The sequence below is a fragment of the Anomaloglossus baeobatrachus genome, chromosome 4, assembly GCF_048569485.1.
Source record: "Anomaloglossus baeobatrachus isolate aAnoBae1 chromosome 4, aAnoBae1.hap1, whole genome shotgun sequence".
In the NCBI taxonomy this organism is placed as follows: Eukaryota; Metazoa; Chordata; class Amphibia; order Anura; family Aromobatidae; genus Anomaloglossus; species Anomaloglossus baeobatrachus.
The window spans coordinates 447,574,991-447,601,043 of record NC_134356.1 but is presented as its reverse complement, the minus strand read 5'-3'; the positions used below and the strand labels follow the sequence as shown (position 1 = coordinate 447,601,043).

The 26,053-nt window shown below is 43.9% G+C and overlaps 1 protein-coding gene across 4 annotated transcripts in view; it reads left to right on the top strand.

Annotated features, from left to right (window-relative positions):
* The window catches only part of LINGO1 (leucine rich repeat and Ig domain containing 1), a 520,596-nt gene that overhangs the window by 386,802 nt on the left and 107,741 nt on the right, over positions 1 to 26,053 (top strand). Inside the window, exon 2 of one of the 4 annotated variants that reach the window (XM_075345578.1) lies at positions 12,512 to 12,597. The exons of the other annotated variants lie outside the window; for them this stretch is intronic. Coding sequence (XP_075201693.1) covers positions 12,574 to 12,597 — 24 coding nt within the window. The 5' untranslated portion in view covers positions 12,512 to 12,573. The remainder of the gene's footprint in view (positions 1 to 12,511; positions 12,598 to 26,053) is intronic. 4 annotated transcript variants of the gene reach the window in all.

The window sequence follows — 26,053 nt, the reverse complement described above, 5'->3', positions numbered from 1 at the left end:
TGCTGAAGCAATTATTGTTTTGTAATGTGTACATGTGTCTTTGAACCACGGGAAGAAACTGGAAGACCTTAACGAAAACCACATCAGAATCGGGAGAGTGCACAGATCCCTTCACACTGCACTCTAGGTTGGAATTACACGTAAACCCCAGGCAACAGTGCTAACCACTCTGCCAGCATGATGACCATTATTGTATTGCCTGTATGCTGTTAAATCCACAAATGTACACATCAGCCTTAAGAGAGAACGTCTCAAGCAAATCACCATTATTTTGTCTTCTCACAAATATGGCTGTGTGTGTTTTGGTTGGTGGCAAATCTACAAAGCCTAAGTGATACTTAATGATTATTATTGGTGGACCGTGTTAAGAAACTGATATGGCTGTATTCTGTCTATTCCTGCAGTACACATATAGGCTTTATGAATGTCTCATAACACAACTTGGAAATTAATTTGGCTTTATGCCGCAAAATATTCTCAGCATTGTATTGTGTGCATGAGCATATACAGTCAGGGCCAGAAATATTTGGACAGTGACACAAGTTTTGTTATTTTAGCTGTTTACAAAAACATGTTCAGAAATACAATTATATATATAATATGGGCTGAAAGTGCACACTCCCAGCTGCAATATGAGAGTTTTCACATCCAAATCGGAGAAAGGGTATAGGAATCATAGCTCTGTAATGCATAGCCTCCTCTTTTTAAAGGGACCAAAAGTAATTGGACAAGGGACTCTAAGGGCTGCAATTAACTCTGAAGGCGTCTCCCTCGTTAACCTGTAATCAATGAAGTAATTAAAAGGTCTGGGGTTGATTACAGGTGTGTGGTTTTGCATTTGGAAGCTGTTGCTGTGACCAGACAACATGCGGTCTAAGGAACTCTCAATTGAGGTGAAGCAGAACATCCTGAGGCTGAAAAAATCCATCAGAGAGATAGCAGACATGCTTGGAGTAGCAAAATCAACAGTCGGGTACATTCTGAGAAAAAAGGAATTGACTGGTGAGCTTGGGAACTCAAAAAGGCCTGGGCGTCCACGGATGACAACAGTGGTGGATGATCGCCGCATACTTTCTTTGGTGAAGAAGAACCCGTTCACAACATCAACTGAAGTCCAGAACACTCTCAGTGAAGTAGGTGTATCTGTCTCTAAGTCAACAGTAAAGAGAAGACTCCATGAAAGTAAATACAAAGGGTTCACATCTAGATGCAAACCCTTCATCAATTCCAAAAATAGACAGGCCAGAGTTAAATTTGTTGAAAAACACCTCATGAAGCCAGCTCAGTTCTGGAAAAGTATTCTATGGACAGATGAGACAAAGATCAACCTGTACCAGAATGATGGGAAGAAAAAAGTTTGGAGAAGAAAGGGAACGGCACATGATCCAAGGCACACCACATCCTCTGTAAAACATGGTGGAGGCAACGTGATGGCATGGGCATGCATGGCTTTCAATGGCACTGGGTCACTTGTGTTTATTGATGACATAACAGCAGACAAGAGTAGCCGGATGAATTCTGAAGTGTACCGGGATATACTTTCAGCCCAGATTCAGCCAAATGCCGCAAAGTTGATCGGATGGCGCTTCATAGTACAGATGGACAATGACCCCAAGCATACAGCCAAAGCTACCCAGGAGTTCATGAGTGCAAAAAAGTGGAACATTCTGCAATGGCCAAGTCAATCACCAGATCTTAACCCAATTGAGCATGCATTTCACTTGCTCAAATCCAGACTTAAGACGGAAAGACCCACAAACAAGCAAGACCTGAAGGCTGCGGCTGTAAAGGCCTGGCAAAGCATTAAGAAGGAGGAAACCCAGCGTTTGGTGATGTCCATGGGTTCCAGACTTAAGGCAGTGATTGCCTCCAAAGGATTCGCAACAAAATATTGAAAATAAAAATATTTTGTTTGGGTTTGGTTTATTTGTCCAATTACTTTTGACCTCCTAAAATGTGGAGTGTTTGTAAAGAAATGTGTACAATTCCTACAATTTCTATCAGATATTTTTGTTCAAACCTTCAAATTAAACGTTACAATCTGCACTTGAATTCTGTTGTAGAGGTTTAATTTCAAATCAAATGTGGTGACATGCAGAGCCCAACTCGCGAAAATTGTGTCACTGTCCAAATATTTCTGGACCTAACTGTATGTAGTCAGAGGTATAACTCCATCTTCTCCTCTACCTACAATGTTATATTCATAATGAATGTGTCTTTCTATGTGGTAGAAGGGGATTAGACATCAAGATCTAGGAGCTAAAATTGCACCCCTTATTGTGACACCCCTGTGTATAGTTGTAAAGTGCCGGAGAGGGGCAGTTGTGGGCGAGGGTCATGGCAGACCTCAACCCACCTCGGCACTGTACAGACACGTGGGGCAGAGTGGAGTAGGTGGTATGTGGTGTAGAAGTGTTACCTTTCAGCTGCCGTTCGTTTGGGTTCTGTTCACTCCTATGGGCCTTGAGCCCCGCTCGGTGAGGAAGGAGACAGATACCGGGTAACATTTGCTTCACTTTACTAAACAGCTTGCAGGCAGACAGTTTCAAACAGTTTACAGCAGACTTGTCATTCTCATTATCTTTCAAGTACATTCACTACAACATCCACCTCGGCTCTGGAGGGACAGCCATAATGAGGTGACTTATCCTCCCACTTCGGACCCACTTCCCCAGCATGGTGGTGGATCACTCAGCTCGGCTCACAGACGGTTGGACTCACTTGATACCGACCGCAGCAATTGCTTTCCCTCAGATATCGGCAGATAACGCCTAAGTTAGGAGCGTCCCACTTTCTCCTTACGTCTCCATGCACTCTGGACTTATGTCCTGCTGCAATAGAGCCCCTTCTAACAGCTTGGCTTCTCTCTGTCTTTCTGTCCTGTCTCTGTAGCAGGGACCAGGGGATGGCGAAGGTTTGGGCTTCCTTCACCCTTGAATCCAGTCTCTGTCACCTCCACCCTTCTGTACTCCACTCTGCTTCTTCTTTCCCTCCTGGACTTCACTCTCTTGTTCTGCTGTCTCAGTTTTTCCCTATCTGTCTGAACCAGGACGTTCCATCCCCTATATCTCCTCCTGTGCTTATGAGCCATCCTCTCAATTCACTCCTGCTGCCCCATCATCTACCAGTCTATCTCTTCTCTCTGAGGGACCCATGACCTCTGATGGCAGCCAGTCGTATTACAGGAGATAAAATACACATTAACACTAGAAGTCCCAGAGAGGGGTCATTTAACATTTCTACCTTTGGAACCCAGAGACGGGTTGAATGACCTGAAGGATTTTAGCTAATATCCTATAATCACCGTCTTTTGTTCTGTAATTAAGGCCATTACTGTCACCACAGGAGGTTGTTGTTTTCCATTGAGTTTAGCCATTTAGTTTCTAGTTAGTTCTATTCAGTTGGGACTAAGGGTCATTTGACCCTCTTTCGGGACTTCAGGGGAGAACTCAACATTTCTGGGACTTCTAGTGTTAATACAAATACAATACAGCGTCATTCCAACAATCACAGGGAGGTGGGGGCGGTAGGGCAGTGGTCACCCTATTTCATAGTGACATATCTTTACCATTATTTAAAAATCATAATTGATTTATTTAATTCAAGAGTGTACAGCATAATTTCTACATTGCCAAATAAGCAGAAAAATACACAATTTTCCTCATGAATGGAAGTCCTAAATGTGATTACCACAGCTATTAGATATTTCTGGCATATTGTTTTACTCCATCAATAAAGTGACAGATTTTATTACATCTTAAGAGGACTTATATATGGTCATAGATTTAGATCTATATAGATGAAGCTCTAAAGGATGCCTCACAGATGCTCAATCAGGTTTAGGTCTGGAGACATGCTTGGCCAGTCCAGCACCTTTACCCTCAGTTTCTTTAGCAAGGCACTGGTTGTCTTGAAGGTGTGCTTGGGGTTGTTATCATGTTTTGATACTGCCCTGTGACCCAGTTGCCAAAGGGAGGGGATCAAGCTCTGCTGCAGTATGTCACAGTACAAGTTGGTGTTCATGGTTCCTTCAATGAACTGTGCTCCATACAGCCGCAAACCATGACACTCCCACCACCATGCTTGACTTTAGGCAAGACACACTTGTCTTTGTTATACTCACCTGATTGCTGCCAAACACGCTTGACACAATTTGAACCAAATAAGTTTATCTTGGTCTCATGTCCTCATATCAGTAATCCATTTTCCTTAGTCTGCTTTTCTTCAGCGAACTATTTACGCGCTTTCTTGTGCATCATCTTAAGAAAAGGCTTCCTTCTGGGACTACAGCCATGCAGATCAATTTGATGCAGTGTGCGGCGTAGCACTGACAGGCTGACCCCCCACCTCCATAACCTCTCCAGCAATGCTGGCAGTACTCATATGTCTATTTTGAAAAGACAACCTCTGGATGTGATGCTGAGTACATGAACTCAACTTATTTGATCGAAAATGGGGAGACCTGTTCTGAGTGGACCCTGTCTTATTAAACCACTGCAGGGTCCTGACCACCATGCTGCAGCTCAGTTTTAGGGTGTTGGTATCTTTATAATAGCTTAGGCCATCCTTAGGTAGAACTGCAAATCTTTTTTTCAGATCCTCAGAGAATTCTTTGCCATGAGGTGCCATGTTGAACTTCCAGTGGCAAAGTACAAACAAAAAACAAAGAAAGCGTTTTCGGCTAGACCTTTAGCCTTTGTCAAAGGTCTAGCCGAAAACGTGTTGTTTGTTTTTTGTTTGTACTGTTCTTCTATGGATTAAATCCTAAAGATTACTGCAAGTTTTGGAGTGCCGGTCTTATGTTCTTATATTATTTGGTGTGCCATCCCTTGATCGAGCACCTGCAATTTAGAGTGCACCTGGATATCACTTCTCAGAACTTCCAGTGGCAGTAAAAAAGCATGTGAGCGATAACACCAAATTTAACACACCCGCCCCCCATTCACACCTGAGACCTTATAACATTAATGAGTCACATGACATCGGGGAGGAAAAAATGGCTAATTATGCACAATTTGTCCATTTTAACGTAGGGGTGTACTCACTTTTGACCAAAAGTTTGGACACACCTTCTCATTCAAAGAGTTTTCTTTATTTTCAGGACTCTAAAAATTGTAGATTCACATTGAAGGCATCAAAACTATGAATTAAAACATGTGGAATGGAATACTTAAAGTGTGATACAACTGAAAATATGTCTTATATTCTAGGTTCTTCAAAGTAGCCAGCTTTTGCTTTCATTACTGCTTTGCACACTCTTGGCATTCTCTTGATGAGCTTCAAGTGGTAGTCACCGGAACTGGTTTTTCAACAGTCTTGAAGGAGTTCCCAGAGATGCTTAGCACTTGTTGGCCCTTTTGCCTTCACTCTGCGGTCCAGCTCACCCCAAACCATCTCGATTGGGTTGAGGTCTGGTGACTGTGGAGACCAGGTCATCTGGCATAGCACCCCATCACTCTCCTTCGTAGGGTGGTGTCACACACAGCGACCACGACAGCGACGTCCCGTCGCTGTCACTGTGTGTGACATCCAGCAACAACCTGGCCCCTGCTGTGAGGTCGCCGGTTGGTGCTGAATGTCCAGCTTTATTTTTTGGTCGTCGGTCTCCCGCTGTGACGCACACATCGCTGTGTGTGACAGCGAGAGAGTGACGAAATGAAGCGAGCAGGGAGCAGGAGCCGGCGTCTGGCAGCTGTGGTAAGCTGTAACCATGGTAAACATCGGGTAACCAAGGGAAGACCTTTCCCTGGTTACCCGATAGTTACCTTCGTTACCAGCGTCCGCCGCTCTCGCTGCCAGTGCCGGCTCCCTGCTCTCTGCACACGTAGCTGCAGTACACATCGGGTAATTAACCCGATGTGTACTGTAGCTAGGAGTGGAGGGAGCCAGCGCTAAGCGGTGTGCGCGGCTCCCTGCTCTCTGCACATGTAGCAGCAGTACACGTCGGGTAATTAACCCGATGTGTACTGTAGCTAGGAGTGCAGGGAGCCAGCGCTAAGCAGTGTGCGCAGCTCCCTGCTCTCTGCACATGTAGCACAGCGACGCGTATCATTATGATCACTGCTGCGTCTGCTGTGTTTGACAGCTAAGCAGTGATCATAACAGCGACTTACAAGGTCGCTGTTGCGTCACAGAAAATGGTGACGTAACAGCGACGTCGTTGTTGCTGTTGCTATGTGTGAACGCAGCTTTAGTCAAATAGCCCTTACACAGCCTGGAGGTGTGTTTGGGGTCATTGTCCTGTTGAAAAATAAATGATGGTCCAACTAAACGCAAACCGGATGGAATAGCACTCCGCTGCAAGATGCTGTGGCAGGCATGCTGGTTCTGTATGCCTTCAATTTTGAATAAATCCCCAACAGTGTCACCAGCAAAGCACCCCAACACCATCACACCTCCTCCTTCATGCTTCACGGTGGGAACCAGCCATGTAGAGTCCATCCGTTCACCTTTTCTACAGACACGGTGGTTGGATCCAAAGATCTCAAATTTGGACTCATCAGACCAAAGCACAGATTTCCACTGGTCTAATGTCCATTCCTTGTGTTCTTTAGCCCAAACAAGTCTCTTCTGCTTGTTGCCTGTCCTTAGCAGTGGTTTCCTAGCAGCTACAGTTAGGTCCAGAAATATTTGGACAGTGACACAAGTTTTGTTATTTTAGCTGTTTACAAAAACATGTTCAGAAATACAATTATATATATAATATGGGCTTAAAGTGCACACTCCCAGCTGCAATATGAGAGTTTTCACATCCAAATCGGACAAAGGGTTTAGGAATCATAGCTCTGTAATGCATAGCCTCCTCTTTTTCAAGGGACCAAAAGTAATTGGACAAGGGACTCTAAGGGCTGCAATTAACTCTGAAGGCGTCTCCCTCGTTAACCTGTAATCAATGAAGTAGTTAAAAGGTCTGGGGTTGATTACAGGTGTGTGGTTTTGTATTTGGAAGCTGTTGCTGTGACCAGACAACATGCGGTCTAAGGAACTCTCAATTGAGGTGAAGCAGAACATCCTGAGGCTGAAAAAAAAGAAAAAATCCATCAGAGAGATAGCAGACATGCTTGGAGTAGCAAAATCAACAGTCGGGTACATTCTGAGAAAAAAGGAATTGACTGGTGAGCTTGGGAACTCAAAAAGGCCTGGGCGTCCATGGATGACAACAGTGGTGGATGATCGCCGCATACTTTCTTTGGTGAAGAAGAACCCGTTCACAACATCAACTGAAGTCCAGAACACTCTCAGTGAAGTAGGTGTATCTGTCTCTAAGTCAACAGTAAAGAGAAGATTCCATGAAAGTAAATACAAAGGGTTCACATCTAGATGCAAACCATTCATCAATTCCAAAAATAGACAGGCCAGAGTTAAATTTGCTGAAAAACACCTCATGAAGCCAGCTCAGTTCTGGAAAAGTATTCTATGGACAGATGAGACGAAGATCAACCTGTACCAGAATGATGGGAAGAAAAAAGTTTGGAGAAGAAAGGGAACGGCACATGATCCAAGGCACACCACATCCTCTGTAAAACATGGTGGAGGCAACGTGATGGCATGGGCATGCATGGCTTTCAATGGCACTGGGTCACTTGTGTTTATTGATGACATAACAGCAGACAAGAGTAGCCGGATGAATTCTGAAGTGTACCGGGATATACTTTCAGCCCAGATTCAGCCAAATGCCGCAAAGTTGATCGAACGGCGCTTCATAGTACAGATGGACAATGACCCCAAGCATACAGCCAAAGCTACCCAGGAGTTCATGAGTGCAAAAAAGTGGAACATTCTGCAATGGCCAAGTCAATCACCAGATCTTAACCCAATTGAGCATGCATTTCACTTGCTCAAATCCAGACTTAAGACGGAAAGACCCATAAACAAGCAAGACCTGAAGGCTGCGGCTGTAAAGGCCTGGCAAAGCATTAAGAAGGAGGAAACCCAGCGTTTGGTGATGTCCATGGGTTCCAGACTTAAGGCAGTGATTGCCTCCAAAGGATTCGCAACAAAATATTGAAAATAAAAATATTTTGTTTGGGTTTGGTTTATTTGTCCAATTACTTTTGACCTCCTAAAATGTGGAGTGTTTGTAAAGAAATGTGTACAATTCCTACAATTTCTATCAGATATTTTTGTTCAAACCTTCAAATTAAACGTTATAATCTGCACTTGAATTCTGTTGTCGAGATTTCATTTCAAATCCAATGTGGTGGCATGCAGAGCCCAACTCGCGAAAATTGTGTCACTGTCCAAATATTTCTGGACCTAACTGTATTTTACCATGAAGGCCTGCTGCACAAAGTCTCCTCTTAACAGTTGTTTTAGAGATGAGAAGGTGTGTCCAGACTTTTGGTCTGCACTATATATATATATATATATATATATATATATATATATATACACATATATATATATATATATATATATATATATATATATATTTATATATATATATATATATATATATATATATATATATGGTGGGTACGTAAAGTATTCAGACCCCTTTAATTTTTCACTCTATGTTTCATTGCAGCCATTTGGTAAATTCAAAAAAGTTCATTTTTTTCCTCATTAATGTACACTCTGCACCCTATCTTGACAGAAAAGAACAGAAATGTAGAAGCTTTTGCAAATGTATTAAACAAGAAAAACTTAAATATCGCATGGTCATAAGTATTTTGACTCTTTGGTCAGTATTGAGTAGAAGCACCCTTTTGAGCTAATACAGCCATAAGTCTTCTTGGGAATGATGCAACAAGTTTTTCACACCTTGATTTGGGGATCCTCTACCATTCTTCCTTGCAGAGCCTCTCCAGTTCTGTCAGGTTGGATGGTGAATGTTGGTGGACAGCCATTTTCAGGTCTCTCCAGAGATGCTTAATTGGGTTTAGGTCAGGGCTCTGGCAGTGCCAGTCAAGAAAGGTCACAAAGTTGTTCTGAAGCCATTCCTTTGTTATTTTAGCTGTGTGCTTAGGGTCATTGTCTTGTTGGAAGGTGAACCTTTGGCCAAGTCTGAGGTCCAGAGCACTCTGGAACAGGTTTTCTTCCAGGATATCTCTGTGCTTGGCCGTATTCATCTTTCCTTTAATTGCAACCAGTTGTCCTGTCCCTGCAGCTGAAAAACACCCCCATAGCATGATTCTAACACCACCATGTTTCACTGTTGGGATTGTATTTGACAGGTGATGAGCAGTGCCTGGTTTTCTCCATACATACAGCTTAGAATTATCACCAAAAAGTTCTATCTTCATCTCATCAGACCAGAGAATTTTATTTCTCGTAGTCTGGGAGTCCTTCACGTGTTTTTTTGTAAACTCTCTGTGGGCTTTCATATGTCTTGCACTGAGGAGAGGCTTCCGTCAGGCCACTCTGCATTAAATGCTCGACTGATGGAGGGCTGCAGTGATAGTTGACTTTGTGGAACTTTCTCCCATCTCTCTACTGCATCTCTGGAGCTCAGCCACAGTGATATTGGGGTTCTTCTTTTCCTCTCTTACCAAGGCTTTTCTCCCATGATTGCTCAGTTTGGCTTTATTGCCAGGTCTAGGAAGTGTTTTGGTGGTCCCAAACGTCTTCCATTTAAGGATTATGGTGGCCACTGTGCTCTTAGGAACCTTGAGTACTGCAGAAATTCTTTGGTAATCTTGGCCAGATCTGTGCCTTGCCACAATTCTGTCTCTGAGCTTCTTGGGCAGTTTCTTTGACCTCATGCTTCTCATATGGTCAGATATGCACTGTGAGCTATGAGATCTTATATAGACAGGTGTGTGTCTTTCCAAATCAAGTCCTATCAGTTTAATTAAACACAGCTGGACTCTAATGAAGGAGTAGAACCATCTCAAGGAGGATCACAAGAAAATGGATAGCATGTGACTTAAATATGAGTGTCTGAGCAAAGCATCTGAATACTTATGACCATGTGATATTTCAGTTTTTCTTGTTTAATATATTTGAATAAATTTTTACATTTCTGTTTTTTTTTACTTTCAAGATGGAGTGCAGAGTGTACATTACTGAGAAAAAAAATGAACATTTTTGAATTTACCAAATGGCTGCAATGAAACAAACAGTGGAAAATGTAAAGGCGTTTAACTACTTTCCGTACCCACTGTATATATATACTGTATATATATAGTACAGACCAAGCATTTGGACACACCTTCTCATTCAAAGCGTTTTCTTTATTTTCATAACTCTGAAAATTGTAAATTCACATTGAAGGCATCAAAACTATGAATTAACACATGTGGAATGAAATACTTAACAAAAAAGTGTGAAACAACTAAAAATAAGTCTTATATTCTAGGTTCTTCAAAGCAGCCACCTTTTGCTTTGATTACTGCTTTGCACACTCTTGGCATTGTCTTGATGAGTTTTAAGAGGTAGTCACCAGAAATGGTTTTCACTTCACAAGTGTGCCCTGTCAGGTTTAATAAGTGGGATTTCTTGCCTTATAAATAGGGTTGGGACCATCAGTTGTGATGTGAAGAAGTCTGGTGGATACACAGCTGATAGTCCTACTGAATAGACTGTTAGAATTTGTATTATGGCAAGAAAAAAGCAGCTAAGTAAAGAAAAACGAGTGGCCATCATTAATTTAAGAAATGAAGATCAGTCAGTCCAAAAAATTAGGAAAACTTTGAAAGTGTCCCCAAGTGCAGTGGCAAAAACCATCAAATGCTACAAAGAAACTGGCTCACATGAGGACTGCCCCAGGAAAGGAAGACCAAGAGTCACCTCTGCTGCGGAGGATAAGTTTACCCGAGTAATCAGCCTCAGAAATCACAGGTTAACAGCAGCTCAGATTAGAGACCAGGTCAATGCCACACAGAGTTCTAGCAGCAGACACAGCTCTAGAACAACTGTTAAGAGGAGACGTTGTGCAGCAGCCCTTCATGGTAAAATAACTGCTAGGAAACCACTGCTAAGGACAGGCAACAAGCAGAAGAAACTTGTTTGGGCTAAAGAACATAATGAATAGACATTAGACCAGTGGAAATCTGTGCTTTGGTCTAATAAGTCCAAATTTGAGATCTTTGGATCCAACCAGCGTGTCTTTGTGCTACGCAGAAAAGGTGAATGGATGGACTCTACATGCCTGGTTTCCACCGTGAAGCATGGAGGAGGAGGTGTGATGGTGTGGGGGTGCTTTGCTGGTGACACTGTTGGGGATTTATTCAAAATTGAAAACATACTGGACCAGCATGGCTACCACATCCTCTTTCAGCGGCATGCTATTCCATTCGGTTTGCGTTTAGTTGGACCATCATTTATTTTTCAACAGGACAATGACTCCAAACACACCTCTAGGCTGTGTAAGGGCTATTTGACTAAGAGGGATAGTGATAGGGTGCTACGCCAGATGACCTAACCTCCACAGTCACCAGATCTGAACCCAATCAAGATGGTTTGGGGTGAGCTGGACCGCAGAGTGAAGGCAAAAGGGCCAACAAGTGTTAAGCATCTCTGGGAACTCCTTCAAGACTGTTGGAAAACCATTTCCGGTGACTACCTCTTGAAGCTCATCAAGAGAATGCAAAGAGTGTGCAAAGCGGTAATCAAAGCAAAAGGTGGCTACTTTGAAGAACCTAGAATATAAGACATATTTTCAGTTGTTTCACACTTGTTTAAGTATTTCATTCCACATGTGTTAATTCATAGTTTTGATGACTTCAATGTGAATCTACAATTTTCAGAGTAATAAAAATAAAGAAAACTCTTTGAATGAGAATGTGTGTCCAAACTTTTGGTCTGTACTGTATATATGTATACTACTCAAAAAAATAAAGGGAACACTGAAACAAGGATTTTGTATTTTGGTTTTCCCTTTAGTTTTTTGAGCAGTATAGATATGTATATATATATATATATATATATATATATATGTGTGTGTGTGTGTGTGTGTGTGTGTGTAAAACCGAAGATATAAATACAGTGGTACCTTGCTTAACGAGAACAATCCGTTCTGGGACTGTGCTTGTTAATCAGGTTACTCGTTCAGCAAAGCAAGATTTCCCGTAGGAAATCATTGCAATGCTGACGATCCGTTCCACAACGTGTTAAATGTCCCATCCTGGTCCCCTATTCTGTCATTCCACACATGAACAAACATGCACAAACACACACAAACTCACACAAACACACACAAACACACATGCATGCATGCACACACACATATTATATGCTCACCTTACCTTCCATTCCATCGCCGGTCTGCTGGGACTTGCTGTTCTCTTGTACGGGGCCGGGCTGTGTAATACGTTACCATAACGATGAGACAGGAACTTCCCGGCCAGAGCACTGACGTCAAAGGCAGAGCCGCTTGCCTCTGATCGGCCAGCGCTCTGCCTTTCATTAGCGGTGACAGGAAGTTCCTCCCTTGTCGCTATGGATGCAGATACACAGCGTGGACTGGAGCGCAGCGGCGCACTACAGCACCCAGGAGGCCGGCGATGAAACGAAAGGTACACATATTATGTTATATTATATGCTTACCTTACCTTCCGTTCCATCGCAGGCCTCCTAAGTCTTGCAGTTCGCCGCAAGGACGTCGCAGTGTACCCGGGAACTACAAGAACCATGAGCCCGGCGGTGGAACGGAAGGTAAGGTGAGCATAATACTGTATGTGTGTGCGTGCGTGTTTGTGTGTGTTTGTGCGTACATGTGTGTGTTTGTGTGGACTGCAAGTGCGGGTCAGAGTGTGGTGGATGGACGAAACCGGAAGTGTGTGCGGTGAGAATTTCGCTCGTACAGCAAAGCTTTCTCGTAAAGCGGTTTACAAATTTACAGAAAGCTTTGCTTGTTAAGCGAAATTCTCGTTAAGAGAGTTACTCGTTAAGCGAGGTACCACTGTATACATATATACTGTATATATGTATACTACTCAAAAAAATAAAGGGAACACTGAAACAAGGATTTTGTATTTTGGTTTTCCCTTTAGTTTTTTGAGCAGTATAGATATGTATATATATATATATATATATATGTGTGTGTGTGTGTGTGTGTGTGTGTGTAAAACCGAAGATATAAATACAGTGGTACCTTGCTTAACGAGAACAATCCGTTCTGGGACTGTGCTTGTTAATCAGGTTACTCGTTCAGCAAAGCAAGATTTCCCGTAGGAAATCATTGCAATGCTGACGATCCATATATATATATATGTAAAACCGGAGATATAAATAATATGAACATATACCATAACTGTAACTAAATAAAAGAATAATGCATAATCCTATAGAAGATCTGTGGTTATTTCTCCAAGATGCTTTTAACAACCTCTGACACAGTCCTTCAAAAACTGTGTGTATGTTTACTTGGAATAACTGATGCTGATTTGAAGCAGAGGTGTTCACATTAAATATTGATTTGATTAAGATTTCTCCTTGTTTATTTACTTTGCATTTTGTTACTATGCTTGTTGATAATTGATTAATTAATTAGCACTTTTTTTTTAAAGCATTCTTAGGCTATGTGCAGAGCATTTTTATCGTGTTTTTTGATGCAATGTCACAAAACTGTATGGAAATCCTTATGCCAGCAAAGTCGAAAGTTGTACACATGTTGCTTTTTTTCCTTAATAACCCAAAAAGAAAAAAATGCAAGCCCAAGCAATAAAAATTAGTACATTTTATTTGGTAAAATGCCATTCCTATAACTAAGGGCGTCTTTTTGTGTCCCAGAAACACGTCAGGTGTTAACATGCTGCAGTTTCTTTAGTGTTTTTAAAATGCTTTGAATAAAAGTTTTTTATTTTACTTATCGCTCCTTGGAAGATGCCACTCCTTCATTTCTAAATTTTATTTGACACTTATTTGACACTTAACATGTAAACAAATAGGGAAACTCCAAGACGAAGCATTTATGTGCGAAACGCGCATTGGGTAAGGTCGGGCCCTACTTTTCGATCTACTTTGTTTAGGTGATTTACTTTACAGAATGGTTTCTAAAGATATGGTTTGATTATGTATATAGCTATGCACGTCTCTAGACAACACGTTTGTTTTTTTTATTTAACGGGATGTGTCCATATATGGGATATCCTCTCTCTTTATACAAAGGTTTGTTATGTACAATTGTCTTTAGGCAAATGTTTGAATATATTTATTGATATTATACAGTATATATTTTTCTATAGATAAATTATAGCCCATGCTGTAAATTTATTTGTCCTTATATATTTACATGTATATTTCTTTTCACCTATTTATTACATGTCACTTGTGCTTCTTTTTCCTTTTTGGTTTTATGTACTGTGCTTGTGGGATCTCTTCCCTATTTGTTTACATTTTAAGTGACTCAAATAAAATTGACTAAACTTTATTATTTGGGCTTGCATTTTTTCATTTTGGGTTATTTAGTTCAACTATTAATGCATTTAGCCCTTACGTGTAAAGTGTAGTCAGTGGTGTATATATTTTTTTTCTTTGTAGATTTGTTGCAGAAATACATGTGCAGCATGTCAATTCTTTCATCGTTTTTGCCAGTGTATTCCCACCCCAAATGCATGAAAAACACATGGAAAAAAACCATGCAAAATACACATTAAACCCCAGGCAAAAATGTGCCACAAAAATGTGCGCTTTTTTTTGCTACGAGATGCAGATTTGGTGCAGAAATTTCTTCAACCCAATTCTCAGCATGTGCACATAGCCTTACTTTGCTTTTTTTCCACACCTGCCTAAAATGTTTGCATAGTACTATATGACATCATATTATTCTACATCTCTCCCCTGAAAGCATCATTTTTCAACACCTTTTTTTCCCCATTTAACTCTACGTTAATGCATCTCCAGTGTCAATACCAGTAGACTTGAAATCCTCTCAGACTGATCCATCCTGTATTAATCCACTGATCAATAGTAGCATCAATCACATTCTATGTCCCTCTGCTCCTTTTCTTCATGGGATAATTAACTTGTTCCTCACTGAACCTTCACACTTGCGCCAGGTAATCTTGGCCGCATTTTAATCATTGTTCGCAGTGAGCTTCACATAGATACAAGATTATTGTTCCCCATCAAATTCGAGATCAACCTGTCACACCAATGGCTATCAAATCATTTACAGTAAGTGGACAGTATACTCACAGCAGAAAAGAGGGCAACCAGTCTATTGCACCACAGGATGCAGATAAGCCTCTCAACATGGTGGACACTTCATAGGTGCAAAGTAAATTGCACATTAGTGACGTGCATAGGGCGCTGTTCATACCTGTATGCGCATGGTGTCCAGCCAGCAACCTATTACAACGCCCTAAGGCTATGTTCGCACGTTGCGTTTTTTACCGCGTTTCTGCAGCGTTTTTGGCAGCAGCGTTTTTGGGCAAAAACGCATGCGTTTTTGATTTCCAGCAAAGTCTATGGGAAAAGCAGAAATCCTGTCTGCACTTTGCTTTTTTTTCTGCAGCGTTTAATTTGCATAATTGTGGTCAAAAACCATGCTGAAAAAGAAGCAGCATGTCAGTTGTTTTTGCCATTTCTGCAGCGTTTCCTTAACATTGGAGTCAATGAGAAATGGCAAAAAGCAACCAATATCACAATTCCTGCGTTTTTCATGCTTTTTACCTGCTTTTCAACTGCGTTTTTGGCTCCAAAAACGCATGCTTTTCTGGGCAAAAATTAATGGGTTCTAATGTTCCTTTACACACACACAATAACCGAAAATTTGAATGTAAAAAAATAATAAACTTTAGCTATTTTTCTGTTAAAATGTGCATAACCACTATTATTACATTAAAATTGTTAATTTCCCATATAAATTTATTAAAAGTTAATGTTATACTTTTTTCTCTTTTTTCATTCTTTTTGACTAATTCAACTTTATTTCTCAGTGTCTTGATCTCAAAAACGCATCTGCAGAAACGCAGGTGAAAACGCAGGTAAAAAGCGCTAAAAACGCACTAAAAACGCGGTAAAAACGCATGCGTTTTTAGCGCAAAAAAATTGTCAAAAGCCATTTGGTCAAAAACCAAGGGAAGGAAAACGTGCAGAATAAACTGCAGGTACACCGACGCAACGTGCGGACATAGCCTTACTATTAGATTAGATGGGACACTACTCACTGCAGCACACAAGGGACAGAAACTCCACTACGCACGGCCTGTAGTAAGAGACCCGGCTGCACCCCGTATAAAAAAGGTGCAAAAAATATATTAAATATATATGAGGTATTAGTTAGTAAATTGACCAATGTACATAAGTCTGCAATCCTCATCACGGATCCTCATGCTTGCGGGTCCCTACACTGATAAATATCAAAAATAGCAACAAAAAGAGGAGATAAAAACTCCCCAAAAAATGTAATATAATAGTATATTGTTTGCCTGGTTTTGCATGGCGCTGACGTTTCCAAATAGTTGGTTAGGCAAATCCTGTATCTAGGGTTATAATTTAGGATAAATCCGTATTAATTAGACACCATGTGCAGTAACCACTACAATCACAAAGCAATACAACATTGTAAATAATCAACAATATCCTATATGAGGCGACTTTTTTACATTTTAAATATAAAAAAAATAAAAAGTACAAGTATATAAAGTATATAAAATATAGTCAACACAAAAAAGCAGGGAAATGGGAACTATGTGAACGGAGAGTGCTTTTGCCAGATATAGCAAATAAGGCAGAGGGTCACTGGTAGTGATCAAGTAAGAGTGACCCGGTGGTAATTTGGGGGTCACGTAATATGGTGGTGGTGTTGGGGAGACATCCATCCCTCTGCCCTATGTGAACTCTTTCAGAATCCCTATAGGAAGTTCACTGGAGCCATTAAATACAGAAATCAGACTATGTCGCTTTATCTGCAGCAATATTCTCTATCTTTCATACACATTATATTACAAAGTATAGGAATAACAATTTTCATCGTAAATAAGAAGCGACTAAATACATTTCATTTAATTGAGTTTATGGGACCTGGAAGGATGACAGAAGTGCCATTTAAAAAGTCAACCTGACACTGGTAAAGTGCATGGAAACAGGGTTGTAATTTATATCTGACCTTGTAGCTGTATTTTATACTTGAAGGCATGGGATGTATATGTTTATAGCCCAGCATTACCAGGCAGAGCTGCTGCTGAAGAGCATGGAATTGGGTGACGTCCTATGTGGTAGCCACAGTGGTTATTATATTGATTGTCTTTCCCGGAAACACATATAACTAAGAAATGGCTGAATACAATTTCTAGCAACTCAAAAAAAAGAAGACATGCATAGAAATGTTTGATTATTGGAAGAATACTGTTGACATTGTATATGGAATCAGACCATTATTAGGCTTGGTAACCAAGCAAAAAAACAAAAAGTAATGTCTATTAGTTCTGGTATGATAGATATGTGATTATGACCTGATGATATCTCTGAAATGCATTATTAATAAAATCACCATCATTTTTTCTTGGCGTTTTCTCTCGTACACGGCAACGTGGTATTAACCCTTAACCACCATCCTGAGTTGAGTTAGTGATGAGCGAGCACTACCATGTTCGGGAGCCCGGGACTCGTAACAAGCAGTTGGATGCTCAGATGGGCGCAACTCGTCTACCAAGTATAATTGAAGTAAATGGTGAACTCAAGCATTTTTCCAGAAGATTTTCCAGAAAAATGTTCGCATCCCCCACTGACTTCCATTATACTTGGGTACTCGAGTCGTGCCCATCCGAGCAACCAACTGCTCGTTACGAGTTCTGACCACCCGAGCATGGTAGTCCACAATGAATTCCGGAATAGACAAGGAATATAGGGAAACAGATGTCTTTTATTTAATAAAATTGACTGTTTCCCCTGTTCAGGGCCCTCATCTTTTAACCAGAATGGAGTATTGCCACAAAGCCGTCTTTCTCTCCAGATCTTCTAGTACTTTAATGCCCTAAATGGGCATCCGATTCATTACAATGACCAATGTGTAATGCATCATGTGTCCTGAGGAGGCACTGCAGGAAACTAATCACTCGATGCTCAGTTTCCTAACTTATTACATCTGATAGCTGGAGTTTCTGTCATCAGCCTATTGACCAAAAGCCATTTCTATAACAAAGGGTTTTCTAACGTGGAACATCATTATTGTAATGTTATTTATTGCCACTCGTTGATACCATACAGCGTGTAGGTTATATACTGAGGCTATATACTGGTGGAACTGCTAAGACTTTTTTGGGAAAATCTAGCATATAGTTTGTGTCAGTTGGGCATTGGCACGCTTTGCTTTGATTAAACTTGCATCTGGGGGTTCTGAAATCCTTTCACTGCCTTCCCCGGGTAACTGCAAGCGTCAGTGAAAAAATAATGGATTTTTTAGAATGTAAACCAAGCACAAAAGTCTGCATAAAAAGCTTAATGGAATTGAGCACGTCACACTACATCAGTGTATAGTAAATAATTCTCCCTTTTTTTTACAAAGTGTTTCTTTAGAAATGGTAATATTGCATTCCGAACAAATAATTAAAGCACCAAAAGAAAGGTCCCCCAAAAAGGATGTGCCGGCCGAGGCAGCAGCAGATTCGGGTTCCATGCATTTTTGCAAGAAGTGAACAACATCTAGCGAGTAGGAATGCAGAAGTAAATGTCAAGGCAACGGCGGGTTAAGGGTTAATCTTGGTAAATTGTTTTACTGAAGCTGCTCAGTGAAGCAAAATATTACAGAGGAAATCAATATTTCAGAGTGTGAGTGGTATATAGATATGTCTGTGTGGTCTATAGATATATCTATGGATGTAGAATATAGAACGAGACCTTTGTGACAAGCCGCCGTGTATTTGTAGAATTTATACAAAAGGCAAAAGCTGCGACTTCACCTGCAGCAATAAATAGAAATGCCCCTTATAAACATTGGGCCCAAGTGTGATAATGTAACGCATTATTTCATGTCACATATAAAATCCATATTGTGTAATAGACATGGTCACCACGGCATGGGACGTGTACCGCAGCTTGGGAAAGCACTGAAATGTATTGAGTGCTGGCGCTCTTTGACACCATTACTCCTGCCTACTCACGTTTCTCCTTGAAGATGCCCTTAAACTTAGGTTACAAAGGGTCGACTCTAGTGATTTCATAAAGTAACCGGATAAGTTCAGAAGCCACGTCATTCATTGTCCCATCTTAAAAAGGGTAAAGGGGAAATTGTGTACAGCACTTTGTCTTATTCGGGACTGTCCTCGCATAATCTAGTGATATCTGCACTGCCATAATCACACAACAGGGCAGATGGTACCTAATACAAGATCAGAGCCGTCTCCTGCTGCGGATACTGATTTTCTGATTGGCTAATATAACTGATCCAATTGGACTGGCAGGCAGGGGATGAAGGTTCAACTGTATTTTGCTTCCAGAATATTCACAAAGGAAAGTCACTGATTTTTTTTTATGTATCGGGTAAAAACATTGTTAAAAATACTACAGCGTATAAAAGGTAATTGATGGGCTCCGTACACACGTTCTCATTAATAAAATTACTGCTGGAGTCATGAAAGATTCGCTCTAATTATTCTGCATACACACAACATATGTTCCCCATCATGATGAAATACTCTAATGATTTTTTTTGCTATATTCTAATCAGTAATCATATAAGATGATATAACCTTATGTTCTAAGAAGAGAAGCTATCAACAGAAAATGACCTGTTGTTTAAATCGGGTTTTTCTGTTAAATGTTTGTGTTTTTTTACTTTTGGCGTATTTATTTTTTTCATTTCACGATTTGTATTAAAAAAAATAGAAATTTTGCAATTTTCACACTGGCCAATTGTTTGGGTTTTTTTGCACTCTAAGGGGTACTTTACACGCTGCGACATAGCTAGCGATAGCTAGCAATGTCGAGCACGATAGCACCCGCCCCCGTCGTATGTGCGACATTTGGTGATCGCTGCCGTAGCGAACATTATCGCTACGGCAGCGTCACACGCACATACCTGGCCAGCGACGTCGCTGTGACCACCGAACAATCCCTCCCTCAAGGGGGAGGTGCGTTCAGCGTCATATCGACATCACTGCGGCATCACTAAGCGGCCGTCCAATAGAAGCGGAGGGGCGGAGATGAGCGGGACGTAACATCCCGTCCACCTCCTTCCTTCCGCATTGCCGGTGGACGCAGGTAAGGAGATGTTCGTCGCTCCTGTGGTGTCACACATAGCGATGTGTGACACCGCGGGAACGATGAACAACATTGTACCGGTGGCAGCAGCGATATTAAGGAAATGAACGACGTGTCAACGATCACCGTTTTGGAACGATTTTGCGATCGTTGATCGTCGCTCATTAGTGTTACACGCTGCGATGTCGCTACTGGCGCTGGATGTGCGTCACTAACGACGTGACCCCGACGATATATCAGTAGCGATGTCGCAGCGTGTAAAGTACCCCTAACTTCCTGTTGTTTAAGGCTAAGTTCACACTTCCGTTGTTTTGTGTCAGTCACATGCGTCGCTTGACGCATGTGACTGATGCGTTGTAGGATGAAATTGAAAAAGAATTTCATTGTCGGACTCCATTGTGTGCGAGAGGGGGCGGAGCCGAGTGGGGGGCGGAGCCGAGCGGGGGCGGAGCCAGGCGCTGAGGATGTCAGTGGCAGTGCTGTGGTCTGCATGGCTGGGGACAGGTGAGTGAGTGTGTGTATGTATGTGAGTGAGTGTACACATGCGGAGTGCGGGAGGGGGAGGAGCCAGGTGGTGAGGATGTTAGTGGCAGTGCTGCGGTCTGCTTGGCTGGGGACAGGTGAGTGTGTGTTGTGAGTGAGTGTGTGTGAGTGTACACATGCGGAGTGCGGGAGGGGGCGGAGCTGAGCGGGGGGAGGAGCCAAGCGGGGCCAGGTCCCGAGGATGTCAGGGCTGGGGACAGGTGTGAGTGTGTGTGAGTGTGAGTGTGTGTACATGTGCGGAGTGCGGGAGGGGGCGGGGCCGAGCGGGGAAGTGTCGGCTCCCTGCACAAGTAACCAGACTAAATATCGGGTAAAGCAAAGCACCCGATGTTTACCTTGGTTACCCGATATTTACCTTGGTTATGGGCGTACACCGCTTAGCGCTGGCTCCTTGCACCGTAACCAGGGTAAATATCGGGTAACCAAGCAAAGCTGGTGACGTGTGCAGGGAGCCAGAGAGCATGCGCAGCGAAATCCGACGGATTGCACTGCTCAAAAAACGTTACAGGCTGCGTTCCTCCCACCCGGCGGTCAGTCGTTCCACGACTGATCAGTCGGGCGGAGGGTGCAACGCAGCATCATCAGTCACAATCCGCCGCTCATACAAATCTATGGGAACAACGGAATCCGCTAAACGGATTCCGTTGTTTACCAGAGCAGCGGATTGTGACTGATACAATTTAACGGAAGTGTGAACCTAGCCTAAAGGCCGCTTTACACACTGCGATATCGGTACCGATATCGCTAACGTGGGTATCCGCCCCCATCTGTTGTGCGACATGGGCAAATCGCTGCCCGTGCCGCACAACATCGGCCAGACCCGTCACACTACTTACCTGCCCGGCGACGTCGCTGTGACCAGCGAACCGCCTCCTTTCTAAGGGGGCGGTTCGTTCAGCGTCACAGCTGCGTCACTGAACCGCCGCCCAATAGAAGCGGAGGGGCGGAGATGATCGGGACGTAACATCCCGCCCACCTCCTTCCCTCCGCATAGCGGCCGGGAGGCAGGTAAGGAGAGGTTCCTCGTTCCTGCGGTGTCACACGGAGCGATGTGTGCTGCCTCAGGAACGAGGAACAACCTCGTTACTGCTGCAGTAACGATTTTTGAGAATGGACCCCCATGTCACTGATGAGCGATTTTGCACGTTTTGCAACGATGCAAAATCGCTCATAGGTGTCACACGCAACGGCATCGCTAATGCGGCCGGATGTGCGTCACCAATTCCGTGACCCCAACGAGTTCGCATTAGCGATGTCGTAGCGTGTAAAGCCCCCTTGAGGCTACTTTCACACTTCAGTCATTTCAAATCCGTCAGGTGAGCCCTTGCGATAGAACGACGGATCCGTTGTTTTTAGCTATCAGCAGATGCAACGGATGTATTATTTCTCAGGATTCCATTCACAGGAATCCTGTGAAATAACTGATTTGTCACGTCAGTTACATCAATTGTGCATCTGGATCTGTCATGCTCCATTTGTTTTTGGGACAGCCCAAAGGGAGTGCCATACATTTTGGTGACCTATTACTGTGTTTTCATATGTCATCTTTGACAGTTTGTAGAGAAAGGGGCAGAATAAATGTTGTTATAGCTAAAATTGTGTGTGGTTTATTCCTATCAAGCCTATCTGGAGCCTTGCAATGTGATTGTTTACATACTGGGCATGCTCAGTAGCAAATGACAGAATCCAGCACTGGATTCTGTCGTGCAACGGATTACGGCGGAATCCAGCACCACAGACAACCATTATACCTCTTGACGGATTGCGACGTAATCCTGCGCAGTGAGTTTTTTTGACGCTCAAAAAAACATTAGTGTCAGTTCCTTCCGCCCGACGGTCAGTCATTCCATGACTGATCCATCGCGCGGCTGATGCAACGCAAGGCCATCGGTCGCAATCCATCGTTCATACAAGTCTATGAGGAAAAAAATGAATCCTGTAAAATATGTTGCAGGATACCGTATTTTCTCAAAGCAACGGATAGTGACTGATGCAAAAAGACTGAAGTGTGAAAGTAGCCTAAAGTCGTTGTCCACTACTCTTACATTGATGGCCGATCCTTAAGATATGTCATCAATGTCTGATCAGCTAGGGTCCGACACCCAGCATCCCCACCGATCAGTTATTCTCGGTGCAGGCGATGGCAGCAGGCAGCTGGAAATGCTCATTTACGGACCTGACCCACATCCTGATAGTGGCCACGGCCTAGTACTGCACATCCGCCTCCTATTGATTTGAATGAGAGGCAGATGTGCAGTACATGGTTGCGGCCACTATCATTGACAAGGCAGGTCCAGAACTGAGCCTTTCTGGCGGCCTGCTGCTTCCACTGGCAACAAGCGCAGCTAAACAGTTGAATTGTGGGGTGTCGGATCAAACATTTGTGACCTACCCTAAGGATATGTTATCAATGTAAAAATAGTGAACAACCCCTTTAAGGAAATGTACATTAGCCACAATGAACAGACTCTGAGCCTATCTTTTGTGTTGAAGCATCTAATAGTTATGTACAGAAGTAATTGTGAAGAGAGGGGGGGCAGGGGCAGGTGTGACGTCGCCAATGTTGATTGGTGGATCCTGTGTTATCAGCTGTATATAGAGATTTTATCCATCATTCAAATCCTGACCGGTGTAAGGAAAACGTTGAATACGCTAATGTCACACCCCGGGACAGCTGAGCTGCTTGGATCCGGATGGTCCATGGCTCGAGGGGTTCCGGATCCGGGGGCACCATCGACCAGTTTTAAATGAAAATAAAAATAAAGTCCAACTACACCACTCACGGTTTGCGGCCAGGGATGGTAGAGCCGCCGCTGCAGGTTGATGTAAGGGGGCAGTGTGGATGGTGGAGCCCTTCGAGAGCAGGGCTTTTCCCCAGGGGTAGGCGTAGGTGCAGGGTCAACGTGGAGCTGCACAGCAATAAGTCGGTCCAGACAGGGAGTGCAGTTTGATTGTCTTTACATACCGGATTTGCGCCTTGGAGACGTGCTGGATGCCAGGTGCGCCCGTGTCCTTATAGCTGTGCCAGCCAACCTGGTGCCACTCTACCACTGATGCACTCGGGTGTGTTTGTAAGTCCTCACTGGCGTGGAGGACTTGGAGGTCTTTCTGGTGTCTGGGTCTTGTCGCATTCAGCTTGGACTATTTAAGGAAATTTCTCCCGGTCCCCTCTTCACTACTGATGCCTCGGACGTTAGTGGTGGCAGATGAGTCCTGGAAACGCACCCGCCTCGCAGAGTTAACAGATAGCTTGAAGTCCTGGTCTGTTCTGGAATCTGCACCCCGTGCGTTCAAAGTACTGTGAGCCCTGGATGTCCACCCCACAGAATTCCTCTGTCCTTGGAGCTTGCTCTCTCGCTCTTCAGCTACTTTTCTCCTCTGAGTGGCTGATCTTTCTACTCAGGTATTTGCAAATTCTTTGCTACTTTCAATGTGTCTCAAGAGTCTGTGGTCTGTCTTGACAACTGTCCTTTTATTACTTCCTCTCTCACTTCCTTTCTCCGACTGACTAGCCACACTTCCCAGGTCACTCTCTCCTCCTCCAGGTCTGGTCCCTCCCTTTCCAATTGGCTGCCTGTTAGCTCACAGTGCCCAGCCCTGCAACCTGGTTCTAAGGAGGGGTCTCCCACCCTGGTTGTGAGTGTAAATTTCCTGGAGTGCTAGTGTGTGTGTGATGACTGGCACAATCATATAGGACCCGAGCAGTTACCTTGTTGTTACCTTGTTTTTGTGACACCTGGTTACCGCAGGGGCGTCACATTCCCTCTTGGTTAAATCCAGCACATCTGCGTGCTGTAATTCAAACAGGTCATACTGCAGTTTTTACATGCAAACACTTTCAACATTTTACAACATTTCTTCCCTTGCGGGAGGCACATTTCCTTGACAGTCTCTGGCACCACTGCTTAGTGGTTTCCCACCCAAAGTCCCTGGTGTCCTTTTGTTCCTGGATGAGCAACAAGGTGATAAAGTTCTGGGAGAGCGTCACCAGTTCCTGTGGTGACGGGTTCCTGGCCTGCTCCGCTACGGACCCTTCTTGCGCCTGCCACCCTCCTGGGAACAGTCCTGTACTGCAGGCTACAGGTTTAACCAGGTTTAGCAAAAGGGCTGGGTGCTCCTTCAACAACCCTAGCTGGCTGCGGCTCTACATCTAGAGCATACCAGCTCCGCTCCCTATGGTGCCTGGTATAGGACACCACGTCGTCCACTTTCAGGTCCCGACCAGTGTGACCCCTGGGCAGATGGGTCCTCAAGTCCCGACGGGACACGAACACGGCCACACTGAGGCCCGATTCAGTAATGAATCCCCAACCCTTCTTCTGGTGGAATTGGCCCACTACTCCCATGTAGCGGGCCCCACGGGCTCCCCAAGTAGCCATCCAGAGGGTCTGCTTCTCTTGCAGGTCATGAGCCTTCATATGGGCCCTCCGGGCCTCCCTTTCATCCCGCTCCTTGGACAGCTTTAAGGCCATAGCCTGGAACGCCTCCTCCACCTACTGTGGTGGGGCAGCACCCAAGCCCGCGGCCTGGACAATCCGAGGCGGGGAGCGAGTAGGGATCCCGGAAGGGGCAGGTTGGCTCACCTCTGGGAGTTCCGTTGCCGGAGTCCCAGCAATGGCTGCTGTTAGGGCCTCCAAGGTGGGGTCAGCGACGTCCTTCTCCTCCATGATGTTAGGCAAGGTCATCGCAGGCAGGACATCAGATGTCGCTACTGCGTCCTCACCTGGTGAGGACAGCGGTGCGGCCTGGTCCTTCTAGGCCGGTGGCGGAGGCTTTGCAGCCTGGTCTGGTCTGGCCGTTGGAACTGGGCTCGCAGCCTGGTCCGTGGCTGAGGCAGGCATCAGGTCACTGCTGGTGGTCGGCTCCAACTGGTGCTCTCCAGTGGTGCGGCACTCTAACTCCACCTCCACCCCAAGCGACGTCAGCAAGGGGGTCTGGGTGGCCACCTCCCGGACTGGCACTGGTCGCGTGGCGCGGCTTTCATGGGCCTGCACCACCACAGCTAATTCCCGCAGCTCCGTACACCACTCCATCAGTTGCCGGAGTGATTGCGCCCGCACCTGGACACAGAACTGGGTCAGCTCCCAGTCCAGCCAGGCGGCAGTGCCTGGCTCCAGGTTGCCGGACTCCTGCTCCCCTGGGGCAGACATCCTTCCCCTCTGGCATCCAGAAACTTGTTTTTGCAGAGTTCCGGTGTCTGCCTTGGGCCGTCCTCTTACATCCTGGACACACCCAAGGGGCGGGGAGTTCAGGTTTCGCACCGTTTTATTCACGGCGCTGCATTTTTACTGTCCAGAAAATGGCGGTAAGTTTAAATTTGGGCGCTAAAGTCCAAAAAGGCGCGCTGTCACCGGTTTTGGCAGGTCTAGTCTGAATCCTGCTGACTATGCCAGTTTTTAAAAGCTGTCACACCCTGGGGCAG